At 38.1% G+C, this 17696-nt stretch overlaps 1 protein-coding gene across 1 annotated transcript in view; it reads right to left on the reverse strand.

Moving 5' to 3' along the window:
- Positions 1 to 1860: 1860 nt before the first annotated feature.
- CEP152 (centrosomal protein 152) overlaps positions 1861 to 17696 on the reverse strand; it is a 20929-nt gene continuing 5093 nt past the window's right edge. The window contains exons 8-26 of the mRNA XM_066558767.1: positions 17654 to 17696; positions 16082 to 16229; positions 15352 to 15443; positions 14361 to 14524; positions 13568 to 13772; positions 12693 to 12785; positions 12434 to 12564; positions 12135 to 12263; positions 11862 to 11997; positions 10949 to 11128; positions 10202 to 10468; positions 9614 to 9727; positions 8701 to 9351; positions 7139 to 7313; positions 4923 to 5004; positions 4729 to 4835; positions 3830 to 3986; positions 3458 to 3561; positions 1861 to 3332 (exon numbers count right to left, since the gene is read on the reverse strand). The exon at positions 17654 to 17696 is cut by the window's right edge and continues 158 nt beyond it. Coding sequence (XP_066414864.1) covers positions 2452 to 3332; positions 3458 to 3561; positions 3830 to 3986; positions 4729 to 4835; positions 4923 to 5004; positions 7139 to 7313; positions 8701 to 9351; positions 9614 to 9727; positions 10202 to 10468; positions 10949 to 11128; positions 11862 to 11997; positions 12135 to 12263; positions 12434 to 12564; positions 12693 to 12785; positions 13568 to 13772; positions 14361 to 14524; positions 15352 to 15443; positions 16082 to 16229; positions 17654 to 17696 — 3859 coding nt within the window. The 3' untranslated portion in view covers positions 1861 to 2451. The remainder of the gene's footprint in view (positions 3333 to 3457; positions 3562 to 3829; positions 3987 to 4728; positions 4836 to 4922; positions 5005 to 7138; positions 7314 to 8700; positions 9352 to 9613; positions 9728 to 10201; positions 10469 to 10948; positions 11129 to 11861; positions 11998 to 12134; positions 12264 to 12433; positions 12565 to 12692; positions 12786 to 13567; positions 13773 to 14360; positions 14525 to 15351; positions 15444 to 16081; positions 16230 to 17653) is intronic.

Below are 17696 nucleotides of genomic sequence, written 5' to 3' on the forward strand. Positions count from 1 at the left end.
AGATCTCTTGGCCTCTACTGCTGATTTTCATTAAGCAAAACTTCAAATCTCCTTGGCAGCTCTGGAGCTCCTTGGTGTTGTCACTGCAACAAGAAACAGAGTAAACATTAGGTGAGTAAGGATTTAACTGAATCTTTACTTACCTTCACATTCCTATATACATTTCAGTTTTGGTCCCTGAAGTTGTCCAGTACAACACAACTGAAACAGCAATACAAGAGCAGTCAGTCAGTCAAACTTTCTTTAACATCCCCAAAGTAGCAGAATGCAGTGGTATTCTTCTGTTTGCTGTATTTGGAAGGTCCCTCCTCATCAGCCCCAGCTTCTAAATTTAATATGTAGGATCAGTAATTACTTCACTCTATACTGAAAGCTCACCACTGAGCTTTTAAACACAGGGAATTTCTTAAAAGCTGTGGAAATTCACAGTAAGAGTTACATATACAACACTGAACAAAGCAACAGAAATGTGTTACAAAAAGTTACATTTTAGAATTTTAAAATCAGTTTGCACATTGTCACCAACTGTGGCATTTGGGGGAGTTAACTACGGAGCTTTTGCACCCACCTCAGCTGGAATATTTGGAAAAGTTCCATTTGGTCCACAGCAATGAGATGATGGGCCCTCAGCTGCTGTCTGAACAGCCAGGGATGTCCTGGATAGCTGGATGCTTACTTCTACAGATCAAATCTGTAAGCTGGGTTGGATTCTAAACTTGGCCAATGATTGAATCAGTCTGATGTGTTGGCTTAAACACTCAAACATCTTACACAGGACTAAATATGCTTCTTTTTTACCTTGTGGAATTTGGGAAAATGTTTAAGCTAACCAGAAACAGCCACTCATTGCAAAAAAAAAAAAAAGGAAAAAAGCCTCCACTTGGGGCTTAGAGGACAACTAGTAAAAACTTTCCTTTGCAGACAAGGCCACAGCTATTTCCTCAGTTAAGAGCTCGGAATTTGGCCCTTGAACTTAACCACGGCCTGTGTTTGTTTAGGCACCAGCGGTCTCTCATGGCCTCAGTTTGCTCCCACTGATGATGACAAACCCCACCTCAGTAAAGAGGAAGTGGGGTTGGATTTATGGGCAACATGAAAGCCACCAAGAAATTCAGAAGTCTCTTGTTAGAGTGCCTGTGAAAGTCTCAAGTCACAACCCAGGCCTGTGTACCAAGAGCCAAAATGCATTCTGCCTCGCCAGTTGTCCTGGAATATAAACATGCAGGACATTTTTGTAAAGGAAGTTAAGCACATTTATCTTCAGATTCTGTACTATTTTCCTCTTAAAACTCGAAAGATTCTCAAACTGAACTGTGATGTTCAACTCCAAAAGACCAAATAAGCAACTTCCACAAATAAGCATTTAAATGTTTCATATGAAAGGGATACAGAACATCTTTGAGAGAACAGTCAGACTTTTTCTTCAAATGTCACAGAACAATAGCAAGAAAAACCTTTTTGCTTAGAACTCCCATATTACTGTGGCTGTGAATTGCTGGCCCATAACTGAATTGCAACAAGTGTGATTTAATCACCCCCTGCATAACCAGCAGCAAAATCCTCTGCCCATCACAGGATCACTGGAAATTAAATGCCATCCCAAGGAAAGGAAAAAGCCTAGGAAAAAAGATATATTTTGCAATTCTCTTTAAAATGTGAGCAAGCCTGTAAAATAGGAGATTTCTAAGCATCAGGAGGGCAAAGTACCACATCTTCAGTTTACCCTGATAACACAGTAAATTAAGAAACACCTACAGGAATATGGTCATTCTAACTTAAGATACCTTTCTTACACCCAGTATCAGCTATTTTTTGCTGTATCAAAGGGAAAAACAATTGAAACGTGATTTGTTATGATAATTTAATGAAAAAATGCAAGCATATTTGCTCTTGTTGTGGGAACACAAACAGAGGGTTACAGGAGGTCCTTCAAAATGGAAAAGTCAATTAAAACACTAACTTCAAACATCTCTCATTACACTCTGAAGGAATTTTGATAACCATTTTAAAAATGACCACAAGTTACAGTAGCTTGGTTTTAGATAAACACTGCACACTAAATTGAATATAAAAATAGATTCTATTTAATAAATTGGTATCTAGTGCACTATAAACATTCATCAAAGTGTTATTACAAGAGTAAAGAAAAGTCTGCAGCAATATTTCAAGTAACTTGATAAAATTTGTTCATGTAAAATTGATCACGAAATGGACAGGGTAGGAAAGATTTTCCTCAATCATCACACTTTATTTAAACATCAAGTTAATTCTTTCCTTCAAACGAGGACTGCTGGCATTGGTTCAAGTTAGAGAGAGAGTGGGCTAATTAAAAAACACTATCTTGCTGAGACTGGGGATCCCACACCATTTTTCTCCAAGCATTTGTTGCAGCATTTTCCTACATTTGAATCTGATGTTGCATTGAGATGTGGGACAGCTGAATTCGATTTGTCAAGAGTTGAGGAATGAAGTATGCTCTGGGTTTGTTATTTGCTGGCCTCTACTGTAAACTTTTGTGCTGCTTTTTGTACTGAGAGTCTTGCCACTGCCACTAGAAATGTCTCTCCGAGAAGTAACATTTTCATCCGCAGGAGAAAATGACCTGAGGTGAGGAAACTCTTCACAGTCCACAGTCTGTGCTTGAATATTAGTATTGGCTTTTTGTTGAGGATACAAGAGAGGCATTTCACCACAATCCAGATACATGCTTCCATTCCCAGAACTCCATTCACTACTGCTTCCTTCATCTCTTTCTGGAGGGTCTTTAAAATCAAATTCCTGACTTCTCTTAGACTTAGTTTTCCATTTTCCACATGATTGGATACATTTACCCTCTTTCAAGCCCGTTCTTCCATTCTTGCTCTTAAACACATGATGAGTTGGCCCAGAGCTGCTGGGGCCATTTGTAGCCCTGCGTATTTGCATATTTTGTAGTGCTCCCTGACCAGCAAAGGGAGGAGCATCACCATTACTCACAGCACACAATGGTCCTTTGTCTATATTTGCAACAGGGCCATATTTTTCTCTTCTTCCATCTTCATTTGGGTAGCATCCTGGTAGAGCACCTCTACATGAACCATCCAGATTTTGAGAATTATTCCTGTTCTGAATACCTGAAGTCACTGTTTCACAAAGCACATGTTGAGTTTTGGTCTGTGTTGCATCAAACTGCTGTCTCAAGTCACATGGAACACGCTTCTGGACAACTTTATCAGTGTCTTTTTCAGTACTGCTTTCACTACATGATTTGCTTTCCACATGGTGTGACCTTGACTGAAGCACACAATCTCTCTTGGAGCACTCACCTCCAGGATCAGAATTTAAATGCAGAGCTAGGAGAGGAGGCAAAGAGACAGATAATTAAAGACAATGTTAATACTGGAAGAAAAGCATTTTCATTACTACATGCATTAAATCAGTGTGCTCAAGAAGAGCAGGACCACAGAATGCTGCTCACCTGGGCGGGCAGATTTGCGCTGGGGAATGGGCCGAAGAGGCGTTTCCAGCCCTTTGGCCATCGTAGCAAGTTTACTGGCAGCATCCATTATTTTCTTCTCAGCTCTGTCAAGAATTGCAGAACATGTGGGAAAAAAAAAAAACCAAAACCAAGTTTAAGGGTAATTCAACTCTACAGTTTACTTCAAGGCAGAGTCAGAGAATACTGACAGGACAGTGTGCCAGGCAGCTCAGCAGTGACCTGGCACCAACACTCAGACCCTGGCAAGACTTCAGGCCAGGCACCGTTTGCTCCAAGGTGGACAAACACCAGCCTGAGATCTACACACCTCTTGCACAGCCAACAGCCATTTCCAAACATCCTTGAACTCACCCTTCATGTTTGCCATCATCAGTGAGCAGCTGTTGAAGGCATGTCAAGTAGTATTTGCGCATTTTCCGTGCTGTCTCTTGGCGCTCTCTTAAAACCTCCACTTTAATCATTTCAGCAGCTCGTTCCTTACTTTCACGGATATAACAAAGCATATCACCTACAAACACACTTCATTAGTACCAGTTTTCCCCCAGAGTGGGGAAGAAGCCAACACCACAAACTGGGATTGTCTAGCAGACCTGGAACAAGTCGGCAAGGACATGGATTTACCTGCCAACATTCCACCAAATCCTTGTGCCCATTGCTGCCTACTGGATGAGTGTCAGGGCAAACCACAGAAGGTCAATGTGAAGCATCAGAAAGGAATTCTGTGATCTGATTCTGCATCTTAAGCAGGGGATCTGGGAGGAATTTTGGCTGGTAAAAATATGGGTCTAGACACTTTTCAATGGCCATGCAGAAATTTGGGGACCTGCTGCACTCAGGTAAGACCAGGTGCTACACTTAATCCTTTCTCCTCAGAGAGAAGGTTGCTGACGAAGCCAGAAGACAGGATACAGCACAAGAGAAAAGCAGATTTTCTCCCGGAAGAAGCTGCAGTCTAGGTAGATTTTTTTTTTCTGGAGAAACAAGATCATTTCTCAAAATGCACTTTACCACTTTAAAAGACCTTCTACAGTACAACAAAGCAAGGATGGTAAAACAAGGCTTTGCCCATCACAATTACATGTTGAATTTAGGGTGACAATTCCATTTCTCACAGTCACTCTAGTAAGATGGAAAAATTTACTTCTCATGTGATTTGGTTGTCAGATTCCTGTCCAAGCTGGCTGAAGGAAGAAGCAACAAAGTAATTTATTTTCCTCCACTAAATCTTTAACTAAGGCTTTAGTACTTACACTTAATCTTGCTCAAAGCTTTGATGTAGTGAGCACGCATTTCTTCCAGACCTTTCACAGAGTCAGAGGATGCACAAGGTTTTGAGATGCCTTCCCTTGACAGGGACCTGAAATGCATACACATCATACTGCACAAAAAAACCAACTTATATCTTCCCAAAATAAGAAATCATCTTCTTTGTTTTTTTAAATACCTTGGTGGTGATCCCTGGTCTTTCAGTTTGGTCTTCATCTCAGAGTTTTGTGCAATTACAGCTCCTGGAACCATCTCATTTTCTATTAAAAAAAAAAAAAAGCCGAACCATAACTCACTGCATTTCTCTAAATCCAAGTTCAAGAGATACTTATGTTATAACTGCTGCCTCTGGTACAAGACCTCAATGTCACCAAGCATCATTAGTTGCAGTACAGCTGTTGCAGTAACAAGCAGGCACACTTCAATGAAGTCTGAATATAAAAATCATCTCATACAGTAATTAAATAAGCTTCAGGCCTTCATATACCATTACTAACACAAAACTGAGATATCAAGTATACTTGGAGACAAAGGACAGGATAAAAAAATAACAAGGGTGGTTTTGACAAACATTGAAAAAGAATTATTAATTTGTGGGTTAGCAACTGTGCCTTTGAGATATAAAGATACAAGATAAAACTTAGTAGGTTTTCTCAGTTTATTGTGGTGAGGGGTTTTTTTGTTTGAGGACAATAACCAAAACCCCAGTATCCACTGAAAATTAAAAGATGCTACAGATGAGAGAATCAAAGTTGTCTTTAGGTGACTATCAATCCTAACCTTGGATTTGCTCTGACCTAGCTTCATATTCCTTCACAGCAAGCTGAAGATGCTTGGGGGCCATCTCCAGCTTTCTTTTCAAGTCCTGGCACACAGCCTCTTTTATCAAGCTCCTGGCAGGAGTGCTTGCAGCACAAATCTTCCTGAGACCCAAAGTTCCTTTTTGTACATTTCTGACTTGCAACAGTAATTGCTAAAAGTTATACATCAACATGGGACCAAAAAAAAGAATCAAGCCCAACCTATTTTCAGTGTTCTACTTAGTCCTCTTCTCACTGGAAAGTGTGTACTATTTTAGCCCAATTTAACTAATCACAAGAGACTGGTACCCTATTCCAGACGGTGCAGCAGCATCTATAAACTCATACAGCCCTCACAGCCTCAGTGCACCTCCATCAGTGATGATCTGATTTCTTCAGTCAGTAAAAAGACTTGCAGGTTAAAGCTTTTAGAATTTTTTTAGGTTTTTTTTTTAAATAAGAACAGCCAAGCAGGGTCTTTTGAAGTCAGCTGAAGGAAATGTCGCAGCTGGAAAGCCTCACACATGTCTGAGCCTGGTTAAGGGATACACAAAGACTGGGCTCCTTCCAGGCCAGCACTGGCTGCTCCCCACAGCCAGGCCAGGGCGCTCTAGAGGCAGGAGCACTGCAGTGCTGCTATTGTTCTGTGCTAATAGATCACTCTGATGCTGGTGCTGAAGGAATTCAAGCCACACTACAGGCACAGAGCCAAAAACTCCCTTGGGTTTTGTTGCTTTATGTTTTTCACTTGCGTAAGATCTCAAGCTAAACAGAAAGCCCCAGGGACATCTGTCCCTCCCATGGAGCTTTTCCCATCTACACTGGCTCCAGTTTTGCCATAGTACACGTGACAGCCTTGGGAAGAGCTACAATGCCAAACTACATACTAGGCTCAGGGAGTGGGGGGATAAGGAAGAAGGGGAAAAACAAAAAAAAAAAAAAAGGAGAGGAACACCACCCAGGGATTCACACTTTTTTCAACTACATTCTTGACCAAAAGAACCAGAGAAGACTACCATGCCAGGTCAAGCAAGTTCTTGACACAATACTATCTTTTACATGAATGCAGAATTCCTTGTTGGTGTACTGCCAAGAGCAAGCAGTACAATTCAATCTTTGAAGCTCCAATCTAGTATTACCCATTTACAAAACATAATTTAGACCATACCCTGCATATCATGGCTAACACTGCCTTGCATGTGAACTGTTATATACTCCAAAGGCTGCGCTGCTAACAACCCCCAAAGAATACACATTGCTCTAGCAGATGAGACAGCTATTTCTTTCCTCCTGAAGAATGGCTTTAAAAAGCAGAAAGTTACTAGCATTTGATAAAATGAAACCTCAAAGCCAGCATTAAATCAGTAAACTGGAGACCAGTATCATTTGTTGCAATTTGTGACTTTAACTGAGCTTATGCAGTATTAAGCCACCTTACAGTCAGAAAAACTGTATCTTCCTCTGTCACCCAAATATTTACTAATTAGCTAACTTCGCATGGGGGTCATCAAGAGGACATTGAATATTAAAGAATGCTACAAACAAGCTCAATTTGATGATATGCAATCTGCCAGATTAAGATCAAACCCAATACCTTTATCTGTTCCTGCTTCCTGCAAGGGTGTCTGTCTTCTCAGTCTCCTTTGTGCTTCTGCCTGGTGTCCAACACTGCACACAGGGGGCCTTGCCACATCCCCAGTGTTTCCTGCACCATGTTGTGGGTAAGGGTACGATTCTTTATTTGCATTACTCACTAGCTCTTCATATTTCTGAAATTGAAAAACACTTCCTGAAAACACAACACAGCAAAAAAAGCATTCCACACCACAACCAATCCTGGTCACCAAGTAGCTTTAGGAATTTTAACACAGGTACTTTAAACCTGCAGTAGAACCACAGATTAGAAGTCAAATTGTAAAGAAAACATCTATTCTCTGATATAGAAGTTGTATTTAGCATAAATCATTGCAACAGCAGTGCCTGAATATCTTGAGTATTATTTGGAAATGTCAGTAGCCCTTAACATTGCAGAACTATACCCTGTCTTTGAACAGCTGAAGACAACTTGCTTTTTAAAGAGAAAAGACATTACTAGGAAATTAAAAAGAGTTCAGTAGATAAGGTGGTTCAAGCCAACCAATGTTTTGAGATTCAAGGGCATATTAAACAGTTTACCAAGAGACATTTCATTTCCACTGCAAAAGGTGCATAAGGCAAAGGAAAATATTATTCTCTTTATCATCGTGGATATGACTTGTGACATGAAAACCTTTCAGACCCACTTGCTGAACAGAAATATATTAACATGAAAGAAATGGTAACATCTCATCTTCTCTTGAAAAACAAGGTATTTTCTCTTTCTTATTCTCAGATAATTCCCCAGCTATTAACTGCTGGGTAGCAATGGCATTTCCGGTGGGATGCTCCCCACAACAAAAAACTTATTACAAGCATAAGCACTGCAAGAAGAGGAATCTGCTAAAACAACAGAAACAAGGGCTTTGGGACACAATTTGACTTAGCCCCAAACTCCTCTAGAAGAGGGTAAGACATCTTTCCACATTTGAGCAGGCACACTGAAAAAGATTTCCTAGAGGCACAATAAAATAGGCAAGACATTTATTCCCAAAACAGAACTGACTGACAAACTGACCTACTGCAGGCAACTTGCAAAAAGGATTTTTAGTTCTGCAAGGTTTTCATCTTTATTTGTATAAAGAGGAGGAAAAAAAAGTGTAACATGATCCACAATCACTGTCCAATCACCACTGCAAACTGGATTTTGCAGCGATGCAAAAATCTGAGGTGAGTTCTGTCATTACAGCCCATCAAAGAGATTACAAAAGCCTTTAACAGACTCCCAACCTCAAGCAGGTGGACTAATCTCCTTCATTTACAAGTCTTTGTATAAATGGCATTCCTAACCTGACCTTTTCTTCTTTAAAGACTCAAGATATCAAAGCTACATCCTTTTCCATTTCACTTGTTGATGGTAAATTTAGTCTCCTTTCAGTTCTAGAGTACATTTATCAATGAACACAAATGTTGAATTTTCTATTTTTCACAATTACATGGATATTTCATGGAAGAAAACAGGCCTTAGTGACTTCTTAAATCCCTTTTCCAATTGGCAGTTATAACTTACAGAAGCATTACCTCTTGCCATTCTCGCTCTTTCTTTTCCAGAATCGTGCAGACTGTGGTTCTATAGGCCTTTTGTAAACAAGCCTTCAGTTTGTCTTTGCCTTGACTGGTTAATTGAACATGAGATTCAAAACCCTTGTCCTTCCAAGAATGTTTACTCTGTGTGCACTTGACCAGTTCTTCATGCATTTCTCTCAACAAATACTCCAGCTCAAGCAGAGTTTTCTCCTCATACCCATTCATTTCATCCTGCAGCCTCTTGGCCTCCTGAGCCTCCCATTCCCGCTGTTTTTGCTCTAGTAACATCTTGATTTCTGCCTCTTTCTGAATGGAGAGGTCATTCTTCTGCTTTGCAAGGTCCTCCTTTGCTGTTGCAAGGACCTCTTTAATTCTGTTTCTATGATCATCTAAGAATGATTGGTAGTCTCTCTCATTTTGCTCTTGTATCTGCAGAATTTCTTCTTGCTTTTCTTTGTTCCACTGCACACGGGCTTTTGCTAGTTCTGCTTTGACAGCTGCAGGGATTTCCTCTTTCTTTAGCTCCAATTCCCTCCTCAGAGAAATTATCTTTTCTTCAAGTTCTTTAACTCTTAGTCCAGATGTCTCTGTACTTTCATATTCTTTCTTCCATTTCTCCTCAGCAGCTGAGAGAACCATGGCTAACTGGGAAATAAACAACACAGTCATTAGAAATACATACACACATTCATAGATAGACAAAACATAACTTTGAGTCATTAAAAATCTATTGGAGATTTTTTCAATTTATTTAATAAAAATTAAACCTATATAGGCTTTTCCTTTTATAGGGAAACACCTTTCCTTAGTGACTCCCTGTGCCTATGTCTACATTCATTCCAGTACTATATGGGATTTGGAAGATTTAACTGTTTATCAACACACATATAGCAGTATTTTGGGCTACCTGCTCTGCTGTAGTCTTTTGGTGTTCCTTTTCCCATTTTTCTTGTTCTGTCTTTAGATTTAGTTTGTACTCTTGCAGCCACTTGGCACGAGCTTGGGCTAAAGCTGCATCTACCTTTAAACAGATAAAAAACCTGCTTCAGTAGGTAGGTAGGTAGGTAGGCATACTGAATACATTTTTATTATTACTTTCATGTAACAGTGCAAGAACAGATTTCAGTTTGGATTGCCTAAGTTTATAGAAATCAAAAGAATCAGACCAGCAGCACTTCATGCATTTCTTGATGCAAAAATCATGCCAAAATTAAAAATACTACATTTATTTTTAACAAAATAGTATAAAATCTAAGTGTTGGCTCAGTTCTGTTCAGAACTTCTGCAAAACTTGTTTAACAGTGTGAAAAACAAACCACATGCTACAGTTTTTTCAGAACTTTAAGAACTCTATTTCTAATAGAGCAAATATCAATACTAAACTTAAGAGGAAGTTAGTGAAGGAGTCCACTTTCTTTTTTTTTTTTTTTTAAGGTGACTAAAGTGGACACAGCAGTTTCAGAGACTCCAGGTAGATAGAACACTTATTCGTTACCTGGCTGGCAAGATTTTTACAGTATTTACTTTCCAGTTCTAATTGAAATGCTTTTAAGGCCTCTTCAGAGGCTGTATTTTCTTTCAGAGCCTTCTGGATCTGCAGCCTCTGGTCTTCAACAGTCCCTTCTAACTCTTTTGTTGAAGCTTCATCCACAACTTGGTCAGTTTGGCAGCTGCAGTCATTACATTCAACTACAGTTCTTCTCACTTCTTCCAGCCTACTTTGCCATTCTCTTTCTAATTTGGCAAAGACTTGTTCTTTATTCTAAGGAAAAAGATATTTCTTTTAAGAAAATCTCTCCAGTGTTTAAATCAACAGATTTCACTGGCATTTAGCAAATGAAACACTGTTCACATCAATGATCCTCCCTAACAGGAGAAGAACAAAAACCATGCACAGAGGGAGTTTGGTGAGTCATCAGAGCTTTCTCCTATGGGATAGGATCATTTCTACATGATACCAGAATGCATAACCTTCACTCAAGCATTAGGGTGGAAAACTCCAGCATATTACCAGCTGTGACATCCAGGGTGTTCTGTTTGTTACTTTGCAAGGTCTTGGGTTTCTTTAAAAATATGAAACATGTATAATATCTAATGACTCCTCCAGAGCTTTTAAAATGACAAATCCTTAACAGCCACTTCCAATGGCAGAATAGTAGCACATAAATTAAAGTTCTGTTCCTGAAAATAAACAGCAAAACAACAACAAAAAAATTGAAATTCCCTGATCTAAGTTTCATACCTCCTTTTCTTCCTTTTCCCAGTGAACTTTGGCTAAGGCAACTTCCTCTTGAACTTGCTGGTTTTTCTCTTCCAGCCACTGCTTCTTTGCTGCTGCCATGGACCTGATGTGTTCCTCTTCAAGCTCAGTCCTTAGAAGTTTTAGGGAGAGTTCTTTTTCTTCTAGTAGCTGTTTCTTGAGCTAGACCAAAAAAAAAATAAATGAAGTATTCTCCAAGGCACAACTGCTCTGGTACAAAACTATGAGAATGCATGAGACACGTGATTAACTCTCTAGAGGCTCTGCACTGATCTTACAGATGACACCTAGACAAGAGATTTAACTCTCAAAAAAGGTGTTTTAAGATATTATATCAGAGATTATTATAGGCTATTGCCATAAAGTAGGTTTTCATATCAAGCATCTTTACTGCCCTCATACTTTGAACTGCACCTCTTTGCTCTACTTGCTTACCCAGGCAGCTGATCTGCTTCAGTCATTGCACACTGGTATCTTCATAAAAGCAAAGCTTTTAATCAAATCAGTCTGAATTCATTACTACTTTAAAAAACCACTGTGTTTTTCGTATCAGTTTTATATAGTTTTGTATCATCATTCAGGGTTTTTTGAAAATGTCTTATGAATGTAAAAGCTCATACTGCTGACTAAGCATCCTCAGAAGTCAGAATTATGGAAGTTCACTATATGAAAACAAACAGCTATTGGAAAGAGTTACTTGTACAGTATTTCTAAACCCAGAACACAACACCAGCTTAATGAAAAAAATCACTAAGTTATATGTATGAGCTTTCTGATTCAGCTGCATCTCTTCCAAGTAGGTTCTGCAAACATTTACAAAATTAAATACACTCTGTTTTCAAGATGTAATATTAATGAGTGAAATTATATGGTTTATAGGCAATTCCATTTGTACCTTCTCTTCCTTCAGCTGCTGCTCTTGTTGAAATTTCTGTCTTAAAGTAGTTTCCAAGGTTTCCTTTTCCTGACAAACTCCAATGTAACATTCCTTCACTGCAGTAATCTCTTTGTTCAGCTCCTCTATGTTATCCCTTCAAAGGACAGATTACTTATTATCAACTGGCCTCAGAAGACAGCAAGCCAGCTTTAAAATAAGTGTAACTAGCAGTGAAAGTCAGACAGGAAACATGAAAGTTTCAGTAAAAATGGAAATAATGCTAAGTCTTACTTTAACTGCGAGATTGTCTCTTCAGAAGTTTGAAGAAGCAGCTGCTTTTCCACAGCAAACCTCTCCATCAGCTCCTTCTCAAAATGTGCTTTGGTGTCCTCATGATGTTGCTGATAAGTTCTTTCACATCTACAATTCCAAGAAAGGAAAAATAACCTGATTTTAACTACCTAGGTTCAATTTTCTGTAAGAAAATATCTTTCTAACATTGACCTCCTCTTGTACCTGATAGCTGGAACAAGATTATGTGTGCAGGATGAAAATCCACAAATTCAACTAAACTAAGTTAACAGACTTACCTGTCAATGGCCTCTTGCTTATCATGATCAAACTCCTGAACCATCTTTCTCATCTGACAACAGAGGTCTTGATTTAAGCTTTTCAGTTTTTCTTCATTTTCCTTCAGTTCTTCAATAGTTGAAGTATGGGCCTGGACAAACAAGGGTCAAGTAATATGGGGTTGTAAGAACCTTTTCTAATCAGAGATTTTTAGCATGGGATGGGGGTTTTTTGTGATTTTTTTTTTTTCTGTAGTGGTAAGCAGCATCTCTGTCTTACCTCAACTTGCTGTAGCAAAGCTTCATTAGCCTTTTTGAGTCTGAGAACTTCTTCCTTTAGATTATCAGAAGCATCCTTCAAATTTGTGACAGGCTAAAAATAAATAAAATTAAGATGATATCTTTCAAGACATAAATGATTTAGCAGTTAATGCTTAAAAAGTTCAGTTGTCAAATAAAAATTGTGCTTAAAAAGTTCAGTTTTCAAATAAAAATTGTACTTAAAAATACAGGGAATTATTGCACTGCAAGTTCACAGAATCACTGCTATTCTAGATGAATTCTTAAAGCTTTGCAGAAGCACACACTCAGTGTAGCGTTTGCAAGCTGAATGACAACAGCCATCCAACAGAGAGCACACTTCCCACATACACTGTATTCCTATCCCACATCCAGGTCTCCACGTACAGATACTGCACCTCTGATCAATCCACAGAGGGAAGGCAATAATGGGGTGAAGAGAGATGCAATATCAAGGAGATTTCTTTTTGATGAAATTACCCATGAAGGCCCTCTGAAGGCAATCTGTTAAATGTTCTGATTGTATAATCTAATGGTACTATCAGCTCTCTTGCAGAAATTACAAGGTCCTTTTGGCTAAAGAAAACCATCTTTTTCCTATGAAATTTACTTCTAACATAAGCAGGGCAGACACCAGACACTCTCAAGCATATAATACATCATTTTAGGACTCAATAATGCATAGGCTGCCCAGGTTCTGCTTCAGTTCTTTTCTTTTCAACCAAAGATACAAACCCAGAGTTGCTATGAATACTCAGCTGTGCATAAATTTTTGATCTCTTCTTATGAGAAGCTTTGGTTTTGTTCACCAAAACCAGGAATACTTGACTTTTAAAGAAGTGTAAAAGAACAAACCTCTGAATCTCTTGATGCTTTTTCTGCTTTCAACTGCTTGTATTCCTCTAGTGTCTTCTGGCAATCCTTAAGACTATTTTGTAGTTGAGTAATGTGGTTTCTCTTCATTTTATTACTGTTCAATAAACGTTCCAGCTCAGCTTTTAATTCTACAATAATTTCATCTTTAGAGAGTTCTTTATCCATGTCTCTGTTCTGTATTGCACTATCAGGAAAGACACAACCAGTTCAGTATTTAAGAAACAAAAATCATTTAGCTGAAAGGCAGTGGTAGCAAAGACAAGAGTAACTAATGCTACCAGAAATACCAGGATGTCTAAGATGTAATAGTAAAAAGCATAAGAGGACATGAATATCAAAGCTTTTCCATCAAGTTGCAATTAATTTACAGAGAACTTGTTAATTCAGCTGTTTCCTCAAAAGAATCATTCTCACACAATGAGAAGAGTTTTAAAGCAACTCCACTGGTTGATGTAAAAGACAGCCTTAGCTTTAAGCAACTGTGTGGAGTCTTTGAGCAAGAAAAGTATCCATGAATATAATTCAACAACTAAAGGAACAGCAATATAGTCCCTATAAAATCTGAAGACTTATTAAATAGCAACCAAGATTATTAATTAGTTTTATGGTATTAGTACAGTTTCTGTTTCTCAGATTACCTGGCAATACAAGCAGTATTTCAATTATCTATCAAAAACCTATTTGTTGATCCAGTAGAACCCTCTTTTTACACATAACTTGCATGATTTCTTAAGGATTTAAAATTTTTCTTTCCACAAGAATCACTCAATACCTGCAGAATTTTGGCTTCTTCCCTGTGATATTTTTAATTCCCAGCTCTACATAGGAATCACCCAGGCTCGTAGGTCGCTCTCCACCTGCATCATTCAAAAATACTCCAAGCTTGGCAGCAGATTCATACAAAGCTATTTCTTCTTTCAGTTCCATTAATTCTTCCTGAAAGGAAGAGACAGGAAAAAAAAAATTACACTGACCAGAGAGACTCCAAGACAACATAACAGGCCCATGATAACTCTACCAAAGAAAACAAACACATGGAGCTCTTCCTTCTCAATGTAGTTGTATTTAGCTGCATTTAGTTGAATTATCTAGCATTAACTTATTTATACTTTCACTTTTCATTTCTGATACCTCTAGCAAAGCATACATTAAAACTAAAAACTTGTTAAAATATACAAGAAATATTCCCTATTGTTCTTGTTACAGTCCATCTATGAAGTATTATTTCTTTTGCTCTTCTGCATTCCTGCTGTCCTTGTACAGCAAAATGGATGACAACAGAAAAGTACATACCTGGAGAAAGAGCTATTACTCTAGTACTTAGTAGGAATCACAGTTTCCAAGACAACAGATTTAAATCAAACATGTGAATTGGAAACACAGACTTCCACTGATGCTTTACAGAGGACTTTGTAGCACTCCCTTTTGCTGACAAAGGATAAATTTCAGAACATGGTATTCTCCTCCTTGAATGACAGGACTACAAGCACACAGAATTTACATTCAATTTTTTTCCAAAAGCAGGTTGGACAGAAGCATGATATCAGATTTGTGCCAATCCAATTGCCCAGCTGTGTTTTAATTGGTGGGGAGGGAGGAAGTCCAACATGCAACACTGGGAGAGGAAGTAGTCAAAGATGATGTACTTGTTTCCTCCAAAAATTTAAAATGTTTCAACCACCAACCTCTAAGTAATAATGCCTCTCCCCCCACCATCAAATGAAAACATTTTATTCAAACATAAAATATCCAATAAAATTAACCTGCAAAGCCTTGTTCATGTTGTTGCTTATCATCTGTGCAGACTGAGCTTGCTGCAATTGAAACCGTAACTGATTCGTCTCCTGCATTGAGCCTATTGTAGGAGAAAAGGGAGAAAAAGAGCAAGTCAGAAACATGCAAGAAAGTCCATGCAATCTGAAGATCTCTATTAAAAATAGCAGTGTTGATTCTGGCAATAGACATTACTGTTTCTATTTCCTTGGGCTCACTAACAGTTACTAAATACATTGCTATGAAAAGACTTCAATGTGTGAAGGTAGGCAAAAGTCAAACACACAAACTGCAAAACATTCCACAATCTATTTCTATGATACAGGTTTCCAAAAATCAGCCTCCAGCTCCCAAAACAATTCTTCTCACCAGGACTTGAATTCAAGTCAAGCACCTCAATACAAAATTAAGTAACTTGCATCCAAACCCTGTTGTTTAGTAGGAAACAAGGTTTACACACATGCAGCACAAAATACGTATGAAAACTTTAATCACTGTTGTTTGGGGTTTGGAGATGATGTCTACTTTTATTTCTATTTGGTTTTCACATCTTAGTCTAGAATGAACTTTCAATCTGACTAATCCACTGCATAGCAAACAGTCTAGAACACAATTAGCTTGATCTTGATTCTACTTCCATAGAAACATCAACATGCAATTTCACATTTGGAAAAAAATGAAGATATTTCTGCAAGGCAATAGTATAAGTAAAAGGCTGACCTGTTTGGAGTAAATTTGCACACTGCTTTTGGCTTTCTTCTAGGCTTCTTGTCAGTCGATTTATTATTTCAGTTTTTTCACATTTGGTTTCTTCCAACAATTTTTCAAGTTGCTTAACATGCTCTCCTAGATTTTTGCAAAGTTCTTTCTAGGAAGAGAGTATTTTTACTCATTTTACAAACATTTAAGCACCTAGAACTGTTTCAGATACAGAAAAATTCAATACATACAGGATAAAGGAGAAAAATAATCAATCAGATACCTAAAGGGGTAGAGGACAGTTAAATCAATCACAGATCAAACACTATCCTTGGCTGACAAGAGACCTCCTACAGCATCAAAGTTCAGTTTTCATTGGGAAGCAGTAATTGTACTCATATATAAACATACATGGATGAGAATCATTTCATATTTCCTAGAGCAGTTACTTTTCAGCACATCAGATTATCTCCTGTAATTAATCACATACACTTAGTCTATTGCAGAAAAAAATCAAGCCTTCACATGATATCAAGCAATCAGTTTATTTTAACTGAGCTTAAGCCAAGCTAGCAAGTGCCAATACTCTGGAAAAGAGGAACTGTAGTTTCTTTTTCACGGGATATACAAAGTAGACATTTATATGGCATTACTTAGTTACCTACACAGCCCTGGGAGACACAGAGCTTTGTACCTACACCTTTTGACTTTTCTATCTTCTCTCAAAAAACAGATCTCCCTCTTTGAATACCCCAAAAATGCTACCATATATTTTACAGTAGAGACAAAGTTGTATAAGCTTTGTTATGGTACTAACAGACAAAAATTCAGCAGTGCATTTTGTATAGAAGCAAGTACCAGTCACCTTTCCAAGTACACATCCCATCTATTTCTATATGTTGAGACAAGAATTAGAGAAATGTAATTTTATTTTCTTTATGTGAAATAAGAGGAAAATGTATTAAGACCTGCCTGGAATACATTGTTTGAATATTTCTAATAGTGGAATGGATTCTTATGACATATCAAGTGGAATAATTTCAGTGAGCTCTACAACCATGTAACACAATCTATATCAAACTCCATCTTAAAGACAGCCTTTTACCCCTTCTCTGTTTTTAAATCCTTACTTCTAAAATAAAGTCACTGTTGAATGGTTAGTCATCCTTCAGCATTCTGAGACCAAATCTTGGCAGACTCGGCAGACAAATCTTGTTCAATAAAAAGTTTTTCTTGTTTTTTTCTTGCAAGAAAACATTATTTTTTAATTAGTCCTTTTCTTTCCCAGTTATTTGCAGAACTTCTTCAAAAAAAGATTGTGCACAGAAGGAAAGCTCAGGAGAGCAACTAAGACAATGAATTTCTGCCTCCTCTGCATCTGCTATGTACAAACTCACAATTTGAATTTATGACTGCCTGCAGATGTTTATGAAAACATACCACATAGGCCTCATAATATTGAGACTTTCCATTTTCTTAGCAGCTTCCAGAAGGAGTTCTTAGAATTGTAGGTCAAGAAATGCAGTTTGGGAAATATGGGGAGCTCTACAGTGTCTCCAGTACCATACTCAGCATCCTAAAATAATTTCTCACCTGCTCTCTGAGTGCAGATTGTGTAGTGTCAAGCTTCTGCTCT

This window comes from Molothrus aeneus, chromosome 13, assembly GCF_037042795.1.
Source record: "Molothrus aeneus isolate 106 chromosome 13, BPBGC_Maene_1.0, whole genome shotgun sequence".
Classification (NCBI taxonomy): domain Eukaryota; kingdom Metazoa; phylum Chordata; class Aves; order Passeriformes; family Icteridae; genus Molothrus; species Molothrus aeneus.